Genomic DNA, 19,712 nt, shown 5'->3' with positions numbered 1-19,712 from the left:
GACACTGCAGCTGCTGGCAGACGTGTGTCTGGGCACATGTGACACTGCAGCTGCTGACAGATGTGTGTCTGGGCACATGTGACACTGCAGCTGCTGACAGATGTGTGTCTGGGCACATGTGACACTGCAGCTGCTGACAGATGTGTGTCTGGGCACATGTGACACTGCAGCTGCTGACAGATGTGTGTCTGGGCACATGTGACACTGCAGCTGCTGACAGATGTATGTCTGGGCACATGTGACACTGCGGCTGCTGACAGATGTGTGTCTGGGCACATGTGACACTGCGGCTGCTGACAGATGTGTGTCTGGGCACATGTGACACTGCAGCTGCTGACAGATGTGTGTCTGGGCACATGTGACACTGCGGCTGCTGACAGATGTGTGTCTGGGCACATGTGACACTGCAGCCGCTGACAGATGTACGTCTGGGCACATGTGACACTGCAGCCGCTGACAGATGTATGTCTGGGCACATGTGACACTGCAGCTGCTGGCAGATGTATGTCTGGGCACATGTGACACTGCAGCTGCTGGCAGATGTATGTCTGGGCACATGTGACACTGCAGCCGCTGACAGATGTATGTCTGGGCACATGTGACACTGCAGCTGCTGGCAGATGTATGTCTGGGCACATGTGACACTGCAGCCGCTGACAGATGTATGTCTGGGCACATGTGACACTGCAGCCGCTGACAGATGTATGTCTGGGCACATGTGACACTGCAGCCGCTGACAGATGTATGTCTGGGCACATGTGACACTGCAGCCGCTGACAGATGTATGTCTGGGTACATGTGACACTGCAGCCACTGACAGATGTATGTCTGGGCACATGTGACACTGCAGCTGCTGACAGATGTATGTCTGGGCACATGTGACACTGCAGCTGCTGACAGATGTATGTCTGGGCACATGTGACACTGTGGCTGCTGACAGATGTATGTCTGGGCACATGTGACACTGCAGCCGCTGACAGATGTATGTCTGGGCACATGTGACACTGCGGCTGCTGACAGGTATGTCTGGGCACATGTGACACTGCAGCTGCTGACAGATGTGTGTCTGGGCACATGTGACACTGCGGTTGCTGACAGATGTATGTCTGGGCACATGTGACACTGCAGCTGCTGGCAGATGTATGTCTGGGCACATGTGACACTGCGGCTGCTGACAGATGTATGTCTGGGCACATGTGACACTGCAGCCGCTGACAGATGTATGTCTGGGCACATGTGACACTGCGGCTGCTGACAGATGTATGTCTGGGCATATGTGACACTGCAGCTGCTGACAGATGTGTGTCTGGGTACATGTGACACTGCGGCTGCTGACAGATGTATGTCTGGGCATATGTGACACTGCAGCTGCTGACAGATGTATGTCTGGGCACATGTGACACTGCAGCTGCTGACAGATGTATGTCTGGGCACATGTGACACTGCAGCTGCTGACAGATGTGTGTCTGGGCACATGTGACACTGCAGCTGCTGACAGATGTGTGTCTGGGCACATGTGACACTGCAGCTGCTGACAGATGTATGTCTGGGCACATGTGACACTGCAGCCGCTGACAGATGTATGTCTGGGCACATGTGACACTGCAGCCGCTGACAGATGTATGTCTGGGCACATGTGACACTGCAGCTGCTGACAGATGTATGTCTGGGCACATGTGACACTGCAGCTGCTGACAGATGTATGTCTGGGCACATGTGACACTGCGGCTGCTGACAGATGTGTGTCTGGGCACATGTGACACTGCAGCTGCTGACAGATGTATGTCTGGGCGTATGTGACACTGCAGCTGCTGACAGATGTATGTCTGGGCACATGTGACACTGCAGCTGCTGACAGATGTATGTCTGGGCGTATGTGACACTGCAGCTGCTGACAGATGTATGTCTGGGCGTATGTGACACTGCAGCTGCTGACAGATGTATGTCTGGGCACATGTGACACTGCAGCTGCTGACAGATGTATGTCTGGGCACATGTGACACTGCAGCTGCTGACAGATGTATGTCTGGGCACATGTGACACTGCGGCTGCTGACAGATGTGTGTCTGGGCACATGTGACACTGCAGCTGCTGACAGATGTATGTCTGGGCACATGTGACACTGCAGCTGCTGACAGATGTATGTCTGGGCATATGTGACACTGCAGCTGCTGACAGATGTATGTCTGGGCGTATGTGACACTGCAGCTGCTGACAGATGTATGTCTGGGCACATGTGACACTGCAGCTGCTGACAGATGTATGTCTGGGCGTATGTGACACTGCAGCTGCTGACAGATGTATGTCTGGGCACATGTGACACTGCAGCTGCTGGCAGATGTATGTCTGGGCACATGTGACACTGCAGCTGCTGACAGATGTATGTCTGGGCACATGTGACACTGCAGCTGCTGACAGATGTATGTCTGGGCATATGTGACACTGCAGCTGCTGACAGATGTATGTCTGGGCACATGTGACACTGCAGCTGCTGACAGATGTATGTCTGGGCACATTTGACACTGCAGCTGCTGACAGATGTATGTCTGGGCATATGTGACACTGCAGCTGCTGACAGATGTATGTCTGGGCACATGTGACACTGCAGCTGCTGACAGATGTATGTCTGGGCGTATGTGACACTGCAGCTGCTGACAGATGTATGTCTGGGCACATGTGACACTGCAGCCGCTGACAGATGTATGTCTGGGCACATGTGACACTGCAGCCGCTGACAGATGTATGTCTGGGCACATGTGACACTGCAGCTGCTGACAGATGTATGTCTGGGCATATGTGACACTGCAGCTGCTGACAGATGTATGTCTGGGCACATGTGATACTGCGGCTGCTGACAGATGTATGTCTGGGCATATGTGACACTGCAGCTGCTGACAGATGTATGTCTGGGTACATGTGACACTGCGGCTGCTGACAGATGTATGTCTGGGCATATGTGACACTGCAGCTGCTGACAGATGTATGTCTGGGTACATGTGACACTGCGGCTGCTGACAGATGTATGTCTGGGCATATGTGACACTGCAGCTGCTGACAGATGTATGTCTGGGCACATGTGACACTGCAGCTGCTGACAGATGTATGTCTGGGCACATGTGACACTGCAGCTGCTGACAGATGTATGTCTGGGCACATGTGACACTGCAGCCGCTGACAGATGTATGTCTGGGCACATGTGACACTGCAGCTGCTGACAGATGTATGTCTGGGCACATGTGACACTGCGGCTGCTGACAGATGTATGTCTGGGCACATGTGACACTGCAGCTGCTGACAGATGTATGTCTGGGCGTATGTGACACTGCAGCTGCTGACAGATGTATGTCTGGGCACATGTGACACTGCAGCTGCTGACAGATGTATGTCTGGGCACATGTGACACTGCAGCTGCTGACAGATGTGTGTCTGGGCACATGTGACACTGCAGCTGCTGACAGATGTGTGTCTGGGCACATGTGACACTGCAGCTGCTGACAGATGTATGTCTGGGCACATGTGACACTGCGGCTGCTGACAGATGTGTGTCTGGGCACATGTGACACTGCGGCTGCTGACAGATGTATGTCTGGGCACATGTGACACTGCGGCTGCTGACAGATGTATGTCTGGGCACATGTGACACTGCAGCTGCTGACAGATGTATGTCTGGGCATATGTGACACTGCGGCTGCTGACAGATGTGTGTCTGGGCACATGTGACACTGCAGCTGCTGACAGATGTATGTCTGGGCACATGTGACACTGCAGCTGCTGACAGATGTATGTCTGGGCACATGTGACACTGCAGCCGCTGACAGATGTATGTCTGGGCACATGTGACACTGCAGCTGCTGACAGATGTATGTCTGGGCACATGTGACACTGCAGCCGCTGACAGATGTATGTCTGGGCACATGTGACACTGTGGCTGCTGACAGATGTATGTCTGGGCACATGTGACACTGCAGCCGCTGACAGATGTATGTCTGGGCACATGTGACACTGCAGCTGCTGACAGATGTGTGTCTGGGCATATGTGACACTGCAGCTGCTGACAGATGTATGTCTGGGCACATGTGACACTGCAGCTGCTGACAGATGTATGTCTGGGCATATGTGACACTGCAGCTGCTGACAGATGTATGTCTGGGCACATGTGACACTGCGGCTGCTGACAGATGTATGTCTGGGCACATGTGACACTGCAGCTGCTGACAGATGTATGTCTGGGCATATGTGACACTGCAGCTGCTGACAGATGTATGTCTGGGCACATGTGACACTGCAGCTGCTGACAGATGTGTGTCTGGGTACATGTGACACTGTGGCTGCTGACAGATGTATGTCTGGGCACATGTGACACTGCAGCTGCTGACAGATGTATGTCTGGGCATATGTGACACTGCAGCTGCTGACAGATGTATGTCTGGGCACATGTGACACTGCAGCCGCTGACAGATGTATGTCTGGGCACATGTGACACTGCAGCTGCTGACAGATGTGTGTCTGGGTACATGTGACACTGTGGCTGCTGACAGATGTATGTCTGGGCACATGTGACACTGCAGCTGCTGACAGATGTATGTCTGGGCACATGTGACACTGCGGCTGCTGACAGATGTATGTCTGGGCATATGTGACACTGCAGCCGCTGACAGATGTATGTCTGGGCACATGTGACACTGCAGCTGCTGACAGATGTATGTCTGGGTACATGTGACACTGTGGCTGCTGACAGATGTATGTCTGGGCACATGTGACACTGCAGCTGCTGACAGATGTATGTCTGGGCACATGTGACACTGCAGCCGCTGACAGATGTATGTCTGGGCACATGTGACACTGCAGCTGCTGACAGATGTATGTCTGGGCACATGTGACACTGCAGCTGCTGACAGATGTATGTCTGGGCACATGTGACACTGCAGCCGCTGACAGATGTATGTCTGGGCACATGTGACACTGCAGCCGCTGACAGATGTATGTCTGGGCACATGTGACACTGCAGCCGCTGACAGATGTATGTCTGGGCACATGTGACACTGCAGCTGCTGACAGATGTATGTCTGGGCACATGTGACACTGCAGCTGCTGACAGATGTATGTCTGGGCATATGTGACACTGCAGCTGCTGACAGATGTATGTCTGGGCACATGTGACACTGCAGCTGCTGACAGATGTATGTCTGGGCATATGTGACACTGCGGCTGCTGACAGATGTATGTCTGGGCATATGTGACACTGCAGCCGCTGACAGATGTATGTCTGGGCACATGTGACACTGCAGCTGCTGACAGATGTATGTCTGGGTACATGTGACACTGTGGCTGCTGACAGATGTATGTCTGGGCACATGTGACACTGCAGCTGCTGACAGATGTATGTCTGGGCACATGTGACACTGCAGCCGCTGACAGATGTATGTCTGGGCACATGTGACACTGCAGCTGCTGACAGATGTATGTCTGGGCACATGTGACACTGCAGCCGCTGACAGATGTATGTCTGGGCACATGTGACACTGCAGCCGCTGACAGATGTATGTCTGGGCACATGTGACACTGCAGCTGCTGACAGATGTATGTCTGGGCACATGTGACACTGCAGCTGCTGACAGATGTATGTCTGGGCACATGTGACACTGCAGCTGCTGACAGATGTATGTCTGGGCACATGTGACACTGCAGCTGCTGACAGATGTATGTCTGGGCACATGTGACACTGCAGCCGCTGACAGATGTATGTCTAGGCACATGTGACACTGCAGCCGCTGACAGATGTATGTCTGGGCACATGTGACACTGCAGCTGCTGACAGATGTATGTCTGGGCACATGTGACACTGCGGCTGCTGACAGATGTATGTCTGGGCACATGTGACACTGCAGCTGCTGACAGATGTATGTCTGGGCACATGTGACACTGCAGCTGCTGACAGATGTATGTCTGGGCACATGTGACACTGCGGCTGCTGACAGATGTATGTCTGGGCATATGTGACACTGCAGCCGCTGACAGATGCTGAGCATACAGTCATACAGATCCTGGACACTTCTTTCCATGAAATGAGAGTAAATACACTATGACAAGGTGGGAGAACTCACGCCTAATAACCAGAGCTGAATACCGCTGAGGAAGCAGAAATCATAGCGAAGCCTGAAAGGTGCTGCTAGATGGTAAACACAACAAGCCCTGAGAATCAGACTTTTCACACCTTGCGCTTTGCAACGCGATTGCCTTAGACTGGTTGCATTTATGACTTCTGATGAAGGAATGGGAGGAAAGGTACGGTGATGCTGGAGAGGCTGCCATTGGAGGCAGTAACAGAGCGGGTTAGAGAAGCGAGAGGAGAGGTGGAAGAGTCGTACTGCAGGGCTCATGATGGAAGGGAGACAGGCCAGTCAGCTGGCAGGGAGGCCACAGAGAAGGGAGTTGCAGTAATCAAGACATACAGAAAGCCAAGAGAGATGAAAAGTTATCCAAGACCAGAATACACAGTAGATGGAGAGACTGGGTCCAATGACTGAGCCTTGGGTTACCCCAAACAAACAGGAGGAAAAAGGAGGAGATGGGTAATAAAGACATACAGAAAGCCAAGAGATAAAAATATATTCTAGTCCAGAATACACAGTAGATGGAGAGACTGGGTCCAATGACTGAGCCTTGGGGTACCCCAACAAACAGGAGGAAAAAAGAGGAGATGGGTAATAAAGACATACAGAAAGCCAAGAGATAAGAAGATATCCTAGACCAGAATACACAGTGGATGAAGAGACTGGGTCCAATGACTGAGCCTTGGGGTACCCCAACAAACAGAGGAGATGGTCCTATCTGATAGGAGGAAAGCCAGGATCGGACAAGACCCTGTATGTTCTAGGGAGGAGAGGATCAGAGGATGGTCCACTGTGTTAAAGTGGGATTGTCAGCCATAAAATCAAATTCCATTTACCAACTGCTCTGTGTTTATTATGCAGTCTACAACCTGACCCTGCATTGCAAGCATTCCAATATAATCATAAATGTTTCTGCTGTAATAAATCTTATTTCAGTCCACCTGGCTCTATTTGCTACATTGCCGATGAGAGGGAAACTTGTTATTTCCCCTCCCACATTCCTGCTCCTCACTGATTGGCTGAGAGCAGCTCAGTGTGAAGCTGCTGAACTACGATCGATGCTGTGCTCAGATGTGTTTACAAAGCAAGCTAGATATGACAGATAACTTTATAGGAGAGAAAAAAAGAGTAAGGGAGGAAATGACATCAGGATTGGTTTCAGTGAAGATGGAAAATGCCTGAAACGGTTTTCTCTTTATTTACTATATAAAATTCACTGAAATCAAAATGTGGACAGTACAATACATGTTATGTAAGTATTTATATACAAGTATTTATCTACTTGTATTTGTGTGTTTTTTTCCTGGAATAGTATGGCTGACCCCTGCTGCTATAAAAGCAGAGAAGTCCAGAAGCATGAGAATAGAGTAGAGGCCTTTGGGAATTAGTCATCGATAAGTCTGTGAATAGAGCTGCTTCAGCTGAGTGATTGGGGAACTGGACCAATCAAAATCATAGTTTACTGCAGCCTTTCTCAACCTTTTCACACTGGAGGAACCCTGCAAGCAATTGTTTGATCTTGAGGAACCCCTGCATTTATTTTGCAGGTGGCAACTGCCACTACCCCCTATTACACTGCCACTCATTATACTGTCTCCTTATTCTAGTACTGTTTATTCATGTGCTCATAATTATTCTGACCCCCAATGTAGTGCTTCTTGTTACAGTACCCCCTATTATAATGTGCTGTTATACTTCCTCCATGATGGGGGGAAATGCCAAAGAACCCCTGCAGAGTACACCAGGAACCCTGGCTGAGAAAGCCTGCTCTACTGCATTTGTTCAATTCCAAGCAGAAAGAAAATAGCATACAATTTGCATTAGCCTGAAATGGTTAGTAGCTCAGTGAGCATCTGTAATCGTCAGACTTCTTTCCTCCCATCATTCTGAGGTTTCTGAGCAGGATGATGTCGTTAATGAGCGGTGCAAGGAACCTCCTGGGACGTCTCCTGGGAGGAGATCAGGTGACAAACAGGATGTGACTGTCGTCAGACCCGAGACCGAGGAAACCCAGAGGAAAAAAGTCATAACTGTACGCCGTCATACCGGCCTATAGACGACGCCAGAAATCTCACAGCATCTGAGATATAATTCTCCACTACGACCGCTCATTCCCTTCCTGCAACTAGGGATGGGCCATGACGTGCTAATAAGTCTGCGTTGTTGCAAATGATATGCTAATTTATTCAGCTTGGAATTCAATGAATCAATGTAATGCAGGAGCTTCAACATTTGATTGGTCCATTTCAAACCTTATAAATCTGCAGCAAAGAAATTTGTCTCTGAACGGTCAATCTCTCATTGGCTTCCCCTAGCTGCAACATTACTACCCCCAACCCTGATACATAAATAATCTGTCTGTTCATATTCCGTAACGTGACAGGTCTCCATTAGAGACGGCAGTATGAAGTACAACCCCAACACCTGGATATATAAACTGTCTCCTACAGCTCTATCAGCTGTTGTCCTAGCTATTGTACTGTGCTGTTATATGTTAGCGCTTTATAAATAAAATATAATAATAATAGTGTGGCCACATCCTGCAATGTGACAGGTCTGCTTTGTACACCTGTTACCTCAGCAGTATGCAGGCCACCCCAGAACATGTATATATAAATTGTCTCCTGTATCAGCTGTAGTCTGCCTCCGTTCTGTAACGTGACAGGTCTGCTTTGTACACCTGTTACCCCAGCAGTATGCAGGCCACCCCAGAACCTGTATACATAGTCTCCTGTATCAGCTGTAGTCTGCCTGCTCTCTGTAACGTGACAGGTCTGCTTTGTACACCTGTTACCCCAGCAGTATGCAGGCCGCCCCAGCACCTGTATATATAAATAGTCTCCGGTATCAGCTGTAGTCTGCCTGCGTTCTGTAACGTGACAGGTCTGCTTTGTACACCTGTTACCCCAGCAGAATGCAGGCCACCCCAGCACCTGTATATATAAATAGTCTCCTGTATCAGCTGTAGTCTGCCTGCGTTCTGTGACATGACAGGTCTGCTTTGTACACCTGTTACCCCAGCAGCATGCAGGCCACCCCAGAACCTGTATATATAAATTGTCTCCTGTATCAGCTGTAGTCTGCCTGCTCTCTGTAACGTGACAGGTCTGCTTTGTACACCTGTTACCCCAGCAGAATGCAGGCCACCCCAGCACCTGTATATATAAATAGTCTCCTGTATCAGCTGTAGTCTGCCTGCGTTCTGTGACATGACAGGTCTGCTTTCTACACCTGTTACCCCAGCAGTATGCAGGCCGCCCCAGCACCTGTATATATAAATTGTCTCCTGTATCAGCTGTAGTCTGCCCGCTCTCTGTAACGTGACAGGTCTGCTTTGTACACCTGTTACCCCAGCAGTATGCAGGCCGCCCCAGCACCTGTATATATAAATTGTCTCCTGTATCAGCTGTAGTCTGCCCGCTCTCTGTAACGTGACAGGTCTGCTTTGTACACCTGTTACCCCAGCAGAATGCAGGCCACCCCAGCACCTGTATATATAAATAGTCTCCTGTATCAGCTGTAGTCTGCCTGCGTTCTGTGACATGACAGGTCTGCTTTGTACACCTGTTACCCCAGCAGCATGCAGGCCACCCCAGAACCTGTATATATAAATTGTCTCCTGTATCAGCTGTAGTCTGCCTGCTCTCTGTGACATGACAGGTCTGCTTTGTACACCGGTTACCCCAGCAGTATGCAGGCCGCCCCAGCACCTGTATATATAAATTGTCTCCTGTATCAGCTGTAGTCTGCCCGCTCTCTGTAACGGGACAGGTCTGCTTTGTACACCTGTTACCCCAGCAGTATGCAGGCCACCCCAGCACCTGTATATATAAATTGTCTCCTGTATCAGCTGTAGTCTGCCTGCGTTCTGTGACATGACAGGTCTGCTTTGTACACCTGTTACCCCAGCAGTATGCAGGCCGCCCCAGCACCTGTATATATAAATTGTCTCCTGTATCAGCTGTAGTCTGCCCGCTCTCTGTAACGGGACAGGTCTGCTTTGTACACCTGTTACCCCAGCAGTATGCAGGCCGCCCCAGCACCTGTATATATAAATTGTCTCCTGTATCAGCTGTAATCTGCCTCCGTTCTGTGACGTGACAGGTCTGCTTTGTACACCTGTTACCCCAGCAGTATGCAGGCCACCCCAGCACCTGTATATATAAATTGTCTCCTGTATCAGCTGTAGTCTGCCTGCGTTCTGTGACATGACAGGTCTGCTTTGTACACCTGTTACCCCAGCAGTATGCAGGCCACCCCAGCACCTGTATATATACATAGTCTCCTGTATCAGCTGTAGTCTGCCCGCTCTCTGTAACGTGACAGGTCTGCTTTGTACACCTGTTACCCCAGCAGTATGCAGGCCGCCCCAGCACCTGTATATATAAATTGTCTCCTGTATCAGCTGTAGTCTGCCTCCGTTCTGTGACGTGACAGGTCTGCTTTGTACACCTGTTACCCCAGCAGTATGCAGGCCACCCCAGCACCTGTATATATAAATTGTCTCCTGTATCAGCTGTAGTCTGCCTCCGTTCTGTGACGTGACAGGTCTGCTTTGTACACCTGTTACCCCAGCAGTATGCAGGCCACCCCAGCACCTGTATATATAAATTGTCTCCTGTATCAGCTGTAGTCTGCCTGCGTTCTGTGACATGACAGGTCTGCTTTGTACACCTGTTACCCCAGCAGTATGCAGGCCGCCCCAGAACCTGTATATATAAATTGTCTCCAGTATCAGCTATAGTCTGCCTGCGTTCTGTGACGTGACAGGTCTGCTTTGTACACCTGTTACCCCAGCAGTATGCAGGCCGCCCCAGCACCTGTATATATAAATTGTCTCCTGTATCAGCTGTAGTCTGCCTGCGTTCTGTGACATGACAGGTCTGCTTTGTACACCTGTTACCCCAGCAGTATGCAGGCCGCCCCAGCACCTGTATATATAAATTGTCTCCTGTATCAGCTGTAGTCTGCCCGCTCTCTGTAACGGGACAGGTCTGCTTTGTACACCTGTTACCCCAGCAGTATGCAGGCCACCCCAGCACCTGTATATATAAATTGCCTCCGGTATCAGCTGTAGTCTGCCTGCGTTCTGTAACGGGACAGGTCTGCTTTGTACACCTGTTACCCCAGCAGTATGCAGGCCACCCCAGCACCTGTATATATAAATTGTCTCCTGTATCAGCTGTAGTCTGCCTGCGTTCTGTAACATGACAGGTCTGCTTTGTACACCTGTTACCCCAGCAGTATGCAGGCCGCCCCAGCACCTGTATATATAAATTGTCTCCTGTATCAGCTGTAGTCTGCCTGCGTTCTGTAACGTGACAGGTCTGCTTTGTACACCTGTTACCCCAGCAGTATGCAGGCCACCCCAGCACCTGTATATATAAATTGTCTCCTGTATCAGCTGTAGTCTGCCTGCGTTCTGTAACGTGACAGGTCTGCTTTGTACACCTGTTACCCCAGCAGTATGCAGGCCACCCCAGCACCTGTATATATAAATTGCCTCCTGTATCAGCTGTAGTCTGCCCGCTCTCTGTAACGTGACAGGTCTGCTTTGTACACCTGTTACCCCAGCAGTATGCAGGCCACCCCAGCACCTGTATATATAAATTGTCTCCTGTATCAGCTGTAGTCTGCCCGCTCTCTGTAACGGGACAGGTCTGCTTTGTACACCTGTTACCCCAGCAGTATGCAGGCCGCCCCAGCACCTGTATATATAAATTGCCTCCTGTATCAGCTGTAGTCTGCCTGCGTTCTGTAACGTGACAGGTCTGCTTTGTACACCTGTTACCCCAGCAGTATGCAGGCCGCCCCAGAACCTGTATATATAAATTGTCTCCTGTATCAGCTGTAGTCTGCCTGCGTTCTGTAACGTGACAGGTCTGCTTTGTACACCTGTTACCCCAGCAGTATGCAGGCCGCCCCAGCACCTGTATATATAAATTGTCTCCTGTATCAGCTGTAGTCTGCCTGCGTTCTGTGACATGACAGGTCTGCTTTGTACACCTGTTACCCCAGCAGTATGCAGGCCACCCCAGCACCTGTATATATAAATTGTCTCCTGTATCAGCTGTAGTCTGCCTGCGTTCTGTGACATGACAGGTCTGCTTTGTACACCTGTTACCCCAGCAGTATGCAGGCCACCCCAGCACCTGTATATAGAAATAGTCTCCTGTATCAGCTGTAGTCTGCCCGCTCTCTGTAACATGACAGGTCTGCTTTGTACACCTGTTACCCCAGCAGTATGCAGGCCGCCCCAGCACCTGTATATATAAATTGTCTCCTGTATCAGCTGTAGTCTGCCCGCTCTCTGTGACATGACAGGTCTGCTTTGTACACCTGTTACCCCAGCAGTCTGCAGGCCACCCCAGCACCTGTATATATAAATTGTCTCCTGTATCAGCTGTAGTCTGCCCGCTCTCTGTGACATGACAGGTCTGCTTTGTACACCTTTTACCCCAGCAGTATGCAGGCCACCCCAGCACCTGTATATAGAAATTGTCTCCGGTATCAGCTGTAGTCTGCCTGCTCTCTGTGACATGACAGGTCTGCTTTGTACACCTGTTACCTCAGCAGTATGCAGGCCGCCCCAGAACCTGTATATATAAATTGTCTCCGGTATCAGCTGTAGTCTGCCTGCGTTCTGTAACGTGACAGGTCTGCTTTGTACACCTGTTACTTCGGTTCCCCCCGGGACACATGTGACAGAGGCTGCAATTCCCCAGGATGTAATTATGGAGGTGAAGGCAGGACTCGGAAACTCTCTAGTGGAAACTTCCACCTCTGTAGCCCCCGGGGAGGGAGAAGGGGGGGGCGCTGAGCGCTGCTGGTGTGTGTGTGTGGGGGGGGGGGGGGGGGGGGAGGACAGAGGTGGGGGGGGGGCTGGTAATTGTTGGCGTGGTGACAGATGCAGCACAAACACATAAACACCTTCCCAGCTTCACACATTGTTATCTCAGAAGCTGGGAGAGGATGTCAGATACTCAGAGCCATGCTTGTTGCATTGTGTGTCTTGCATAGCAATTTAGTAGACTTTTTTGGTCCTTTGTAGACCCTTACACACTGCTGGGAGTTCTGGTTCACCATGAGCTTGCTGGGTAATCTGTAACTATGAGTAACAAGCGATCAATGGTTTGCAGGGTTTTAAAGGACACCCAATATGGAAATAAACTAATGAAAAACAACTGTATCTATCCTCCTTCTCCTAAAAATGACTTTTTAAGTTATTCCACAGTTTTATTTTATATTTAAATCTACTTTTTACGTTTTTACTGTTTTATTGTTTTTGCTCAATGACACATTCATTGAAGTATGCCAGAGCTAAACTCTATAAACTATTGATCATTTTTATCTCTTTCCTGCTCTCAGAAGCCATTTTCTGCTAGGAAAGTGTTTTATAGTTGGAATTGCTTATCAGTGAGGGACACACTGTAGTCACTTCCTGTCTGAGTCAGGACTGAGTCAGCCACTTACATACCTGATATTTACCTCTTTCAGATAGAGGAAGAAAAAAAGGAACACAGCATAGTTATTTGTGTGCTAGGCACTGTACATACACATGTCTATCTCATCATGTCACACGTCACTTCGGGTACCTGAATTGAGAGGGATATGAAGGCTGCCATATTTATTTCCTTTTAAGCCATACCAGTTGCCTGTCAGTCCTCTGGATCCCGTGTCTCTAATACTTTTAGCCATAGCCCCTGAACAAGCATGCAGCAGATCAGGTACTCTGACTCCGCTGACTCAGATTTTACTGGATTAGCCACATGCTTGTTCCAGGGTTTGACTCAGACACTACTTATGCTAGAAGATCATCAGGGCTGCCAGGCAACTGGCATTGTTTACAAGGAAATAAATATGGCAGCCTTTATATCCCCTCTTAGCTCGGGTGTCCTTTAAGTTGTAGAGATACAATAACAGTTTGCCATGTAAAGTGTGTTAATGAAGAAGGAGGGGGTGAGAGCCAGCACTGCTGACACATTACTTTATTGTGCAATCTGCATATAAAGCATGATGGTCATACACGGATAAAACGAGAGGCACCGACCATCGCAGGAGAGAGGAAAACCTGCTAATGCTCTGATCCGCTCTGCTGTCACACAGTAAGATCTTTACATGGGCATTTCAGTACGCGGCCATGACGGCTGCATCGGAACCAGATAGAGATACACAGGCTGATATGATGTCAAGGAGCAACTCGAGGGAATTGCTGTGTCTATAGGCAGGAGCGATCTAAAGAATTTCTTCAAAAATACTGCCATATCCTCTCTAAATCAAATCGTTCGCTGGGTGCCCAGGTTAACCTGCAGTGCCAATGCTTTCATCCTCTCTGCTGTCGCCATTTAAGTGTACCCGAGACAAAATAAAGACCAGCATTTATACTTACCTGGGGCTTCCTCCAGCCCCCTGTAGGCTCCCTCACTGTCCTCCCAGGCCGCTCCATCGTCCTGCAGGCGGCTTCTGTGAATTTCTCAGTCACACTCCACTGCATATGCCCGGTCCGGGCTGCTCACGTCTCCTAATCACCCTTGCTGGGAGCGTTCTGTGCGGGTGCAATTCGCTAACCCTCTAACTGCTCATGCGCAGATCAGGCAGTGTACACAGCTGGGACCGCGCATGCGCAGATCAGGCAGTGTACATAGCTGGGACCGTGCATGCGTGGATCAGGCAGTGTACACAGCTGGGACCGCGCATGCGCAGATCAGGCAGTGTACACAGCTGGGACCGCGCATGCGCAGATCAGGCAGTGTACACAGCTGGGACCGCGCATGCGCAGATCAGGCAGTGTACACAGCTGGGACCGCGCATGCGCAGCTTAGGCAGTGTACACAGCTGGGACCGGGCATGCGCAGATTAGGCAATGTACACAGCTGGGACCGTGCATGCGCAGATCAGGCAGTGTACGCAGCTGGGACCGTGCATGCGCAGATCAGGCAGTTTACACAGCTGGGACCGTGCATGCGCAGATCAGGCAGTGTACACAGCTGAGGCCGCGCATGCGCAGATCAGGCAGTGTACACAGCTGGGGCCGCGCATGCGCAGATCAGGCAGTGTACACAGCTGGGGCCGCGCATGCGCAGATCAGGCAGTGTACACAGCTGGGGCCGCGCATGCGCAGATCAGGCAGTGTACACAGCTGGGGCCGCGCATGCGCAGATCAGGCAGTGTACACAGCTGGGACCGTGCATGCGCAGTGAGCTCGGCTGGGAAATTCCCTGGAGCTGACTGCGGGGCAATGGAGCGGCCCAGGAGGATGGCGAGGGTGCCCATGGCCTACAGAGGGCTGGAGGAAGCCCCGGGCAGAAATGTTGGTCTTTATTTTGTCTCGGGTTTCCTTTAATACAAATCACAAGTGCTCATAGCGTTCCACTGTCCTAGCGCTTCGCCAATTGCTGGCGATCAGCAGCAAGCGCATGGAAAGCACCGCTAGTAGGTCCCCGCCCTCAGCGCCCATTTACACTAGGGCGATTATCGGCCATTCACCGTTAATCCCCAAAGCAATAGCGCATTTTAAAGCGCTAGCACAATTATAACTGTATGGCAGTGATCTCACAGCCGTGATTGCCGCCGATCAAGCGTGTTTCGCGATTTGCTGCAATTGCAAACGCGTTGCTTGCAGCATTTTGCCATGATTGAAGAGCGATCTCAAGGCCCATTCTGGGGTTCTTTGATCATAATAGCAGGAGCACAGTACTGTATTCAGAATTCTGCAGCCAAATAGCACAGTAAAAAGTGTGCACCAAAAAAGTGTGCACCAGGCCTATGAGAGCTTACTGACCCAGCTCTCAGCATTCCACTGATGAAATCTCCCTTGAGTGGGGACACCACTAGCTACCTAATACTTGGAGGCAGCTCTGTGGCCTGGTGCACACCAAAAACCGCTAGCAGATCCGCAAAATGCTAGCATATTTTGAAACGCTTTTTATTTTTCTGCAGCGTTTCAGCTAGCATTTTGCGGTTTTGTGAAGCGTTTTTGGTGTAGTAGATTTCATGTATTGTTACAGTAAAGCTGTTACTGAACAGCTACTGTAACAAAAACCGCCTGGCAAACCGCTCTGAAGTGCCGTTTTTCAGAGCGGTTTGCGGTTTTCCTATACTTAACATTGAGGCAGAAACGCCTCCGCAATCCAAAATCTGCAGCAGCCCGGGAGTATGCGTTTCTGCAAAACGCCTCCCGCTCTGGTGTGCACCAGCCCATTGAAATACATTACCCTAGCGGATCCACATCCGCAAGCAGATCGCAAACCGCAGCGGAAACGCTCCGGTGTGCACTAGGCCTATCTACTTAATATTGAGAGTACTTCTTGTTACCTAATAACAAGGGGTACCTGTGGCTACCTATGCCATAGTAGGGAAAGTAGGGGGGAGGTGAAACTGGGACAGCCAGCACTCTAGCAGTGCGGTTCACCAGGGGTTTGTAGGGTCATGGAGGGCGGAGTCTAGGGTGTCAGGACATCTGTGCCTTTAGGCTCCTGAGATGTAACTCTGGACCTGAAAACAGCCTTGATACTGCTCTGCAAAATTCAAACAAAACTGAAAATTCAACCTAAACCGAGATGCAAATTTTCCTGCGTAGATTTGCATAGTGCTAAAGCTGCCATAATCTTCAGGGACGGCTGCAGCAACCAGTCACATGTCACAGTCACATGGGACACTTAACCCCCTGTGTACAGGCAGACAATAAGCAGTGATACAGTGACAGAGGCATTCTGCCATTTTATAATTACTGCTGTCCGACTCCTACGGTGATCTCAAGGGAACAAATAAATCATTGCAAAATGAGAAGCTAAAAAATAGAACATGGATCAAGAAATGATTGATGCTTGCTGTGTAATTCGTCTATGTTGTTTGATTCGCTGTGAGCCTGCAGGTCCGCAACTTAAGTGCTGGCAGGCATGAAAAAAGCAAACAGAAAAAATATGCACAATATAAACACACCCACTATCAATGTGATAGGCTAAAAGGTGTGAGAGAGAGACAGATCGACCTATATATCTATATCAAAACACACACACACACGGAGATACTGGTTGCTTGCAGTTGGAAAAAGCTGTTATTTCCCACAATGCACTGAGGTTCACAGACAGCAAACTGACAGGACCATGGTCATGACATCACACTGTGGGAGGAGTTTCACCACAATATCAGCTATGCAAACATACCTGATGAACTATTCGAGAAAAGGTAAAGATTTCCTGGGGGAAAGGGGAAATCAGCTACTGATTGGGATGAAGTTTTGCATTAACCCCTTCTAGGTCTAATGTCAGACATTGTACAACATAGGAAAACTGGCTGCCGCTAGATGGAGCTGTTGCCAGACACAACCCAACACAGCATCAGTCTCTTCAGATCAAAGTGTTGGACTGTTATCGCCACTGTATTATAAATAACGATATTACACTGGCATGCATGCAAGTGGGCGGAGCTACAGTGGGTGAGCTGGCGCTGGTTCTGCCCCCTTCCCTTTATACCGGGTCACCTTCTCATTCTCCAGACCAATCTGTTTTTAAGTAGCGCTGTTCCTTTCCTCGCCATGTACAAATGTAAGTAACTTTGGTCAGCTGCTCCCATGTAATAGCATTGCTTATTGATGTTTATGCAAAGGTTCTGTTTGGTTTCAAGGTACGTTTGTAGTTTATTGGGGGGGCTCAGCACACCTCTGATTGATGGCCATTCGGAGGCAGCCTGGTGATGCGCTGATCCACCTTTGCGCAAAATAAATATGTCAGCCTCCATGTCCCTCTCACGTCAGGTGTGCTTTAAAGTCCCTCATTAGAAACCCTCGCACAGCTTCCTGTAACCTGCAGCGTGTTTGGAGTGACATGGGAGCTGTCTGGACTTTAACCACTTTGTATTGGTAACAGCACGTCCTTGCCCGAGGACTAAAATTCTACCAAACTCATTCCCCTCCCCACTCCAGGACTGAAAACAACAACAATTATGAATACTTTGTGGAGGAATAACTAAATGTCACAACATATACTTTGTAAAATGCTTTAGTGTGTAACATTTACAAATATTTATATCAAAATTCTAAATGAATAATATACTTAAAGGGAACAATGTAGCATGTTACATGAGGGAAGCACCCTCATGTATTTTACCATATATATCAGTGGGAGCATTAGAGAAAACACCTACCCTGCTCTCTGTTTCATCCTTCACTGCTCAGCCTGCTTGTTATCAGCCCTGATAAAATCCCCCACTGAGCATTCAGTCTGGCTTTGCTCGGGAATCATTATAGCGGAGTCATTATAGCAGAGCCAGAAGGGGGCAAGCTTGGGCTTGAAAAGACATCAGAGAAGGCAGACCCAGCTATGCTAATGCTTCTAATGTTCCCACTGATATATACGGTAAAATATTTGAGGGTACTTCGTCTCTGGTTCACTTTAAGTTCCAGTTCATCCTCCTGGATAATTCATTGTCTACAGGTGAATGGGGACTATGCCTCATCCTTTTTTTCTTGATGCAGCTGTTCTGGAGAAACTCCCTTTGGAGAAGTTAGTCACATGGCTCAAACATCCCCCTAGTGAGCATGAAGCCAGCAGTGGTGTGGGGGTTCCCAGCTAGAGTACAGCTTTCACTGTCACCTCCTCCCCTTACTGCTGCGAGATTTACTCTTTGTGGTCAGCACTGTAGATACAACAGATTCATATCATTAAAGGGGCATTATGGCGAAAAAGTGTTACATTTAAAATATGTGCAAACATAAACAAATAAGAGGAATGTTTTTTCCAGAGTAAAATGGGCCATAAATGACTTTTCTCCTATGTTGCTGTCACTTACAGTAAGTAGTAGAAATCTGACAGAACCAACAGGTTTTGGACTAGTCCATCTCTTCATAGGGGATTCTCAGCAAGACTTGCATTCTTTATATATTCCCTAAAAAGGATTTAAACAATGATGCTGGCCAGCTTCCCTGCTCACTACACAGTTTTTTGGCAGTTGGACAGAGCAACTGCCATTCACTAAATGCTTTTGAAAATCAATAAATCTCTGAGAATCCCCTATGAAGAGATGAACTAGTCCAAAACCTGTCACTTCTGTCAGATTTCTACTACCTACTGTAAGTGACAGCAACATAGGAGAAAAGTCATTTATGACTCGTTTTACTCTGGAAAAAACGTACTTCTTATTTGTTTATTTTTGCATTTTAAAATTTTACGCCCTAGTGCCCCTTTAAGACACTGTGCTGTTGCTGCAATGCTGACCACAAAGAGTAAATCTCTTACAAGCAGTGGAAGGAGATGGGAAGGGGTCAGGTGCTCTGGGCTGTGCCCTCTCCCTGGCTGTCTCATGTTAGAAATGCAACACTGTGCTGTCATCTTAGAAGGGAGAGAAGCTACAGGGACCAGCCAGCCAGGTGCTCCAAGCAAGTATACAGCAAAAAGTAGGGATGCGCAAACCACAAAACTCTGTGTACTCTAAAGCAAATCTACAAGCATATGGATTAAAGAAACCGGAGGCTGAACTATACTACATTAACTTACACTGCATTACCGTACTACATGAACATAATGTGATTACTGCCAAATATTGGAGAGGTAAATGTAGTACTGCCACAATACATACTGGGGCTGTATCCATTCATTCCGG

General features: G+C 49.2%; 2 protein-coding genes across 2 annotated transcripts in view; one reads left to right on the top strand and one right to left on the bottom strand.

Moving 5' to 3' along the window:
- The window catches only part of GLB1L2 (galactosidase beta 1 like 2), a 93,463-nt gene that overhangs the window by 70,041 nt on the left and 3,710 nt on the right, over nucleotides 1–19,712 (bottom strand). The window lies entirely within an intron of this gene.
- Nucleotides 17,635–19,712, top strand: part of THYN1 (thymocyte nuclear protein 1) — a 122,473-nt gene continuing 120,395 nt past the window's right edge. Inside the window, exon 1 of the mRNA XM_068238800.1 lies at nucleotides 17,635–17,659. Within this exon, the coding sequence (XP_068094901.1) occupies nucleotides 17,650–17,659 (10 nt within the window). The 5' untranslated portion in view covers nucleotides 17,635–17,649. The remainder of the gene's footprint in view (nucleotides 17,660–19,712) is intronic.

The sequence above is a fragment of the Hyperolius riggenbachi genome, chromosome 6, assembly GCF_040937935.1.
Source record: "Hyperolius riggenbachi isolate aHypRig1 chromosome 6, aHypRig1.pri, whole genome shotgun sequence".
In the NCBI taxonomy this organism is placed as follows: domain Eukaryota; kingdom Metazoa; phylum Chordata; class Amphibia; order Anura; family Hyperoliidae; genus Hyperolius; species Hyperolius riggenbachi.
Note: the sequence above shows the minus strand (reverse complement) of the source record. Positions and strands in the feature narration are given on the sequence as shown.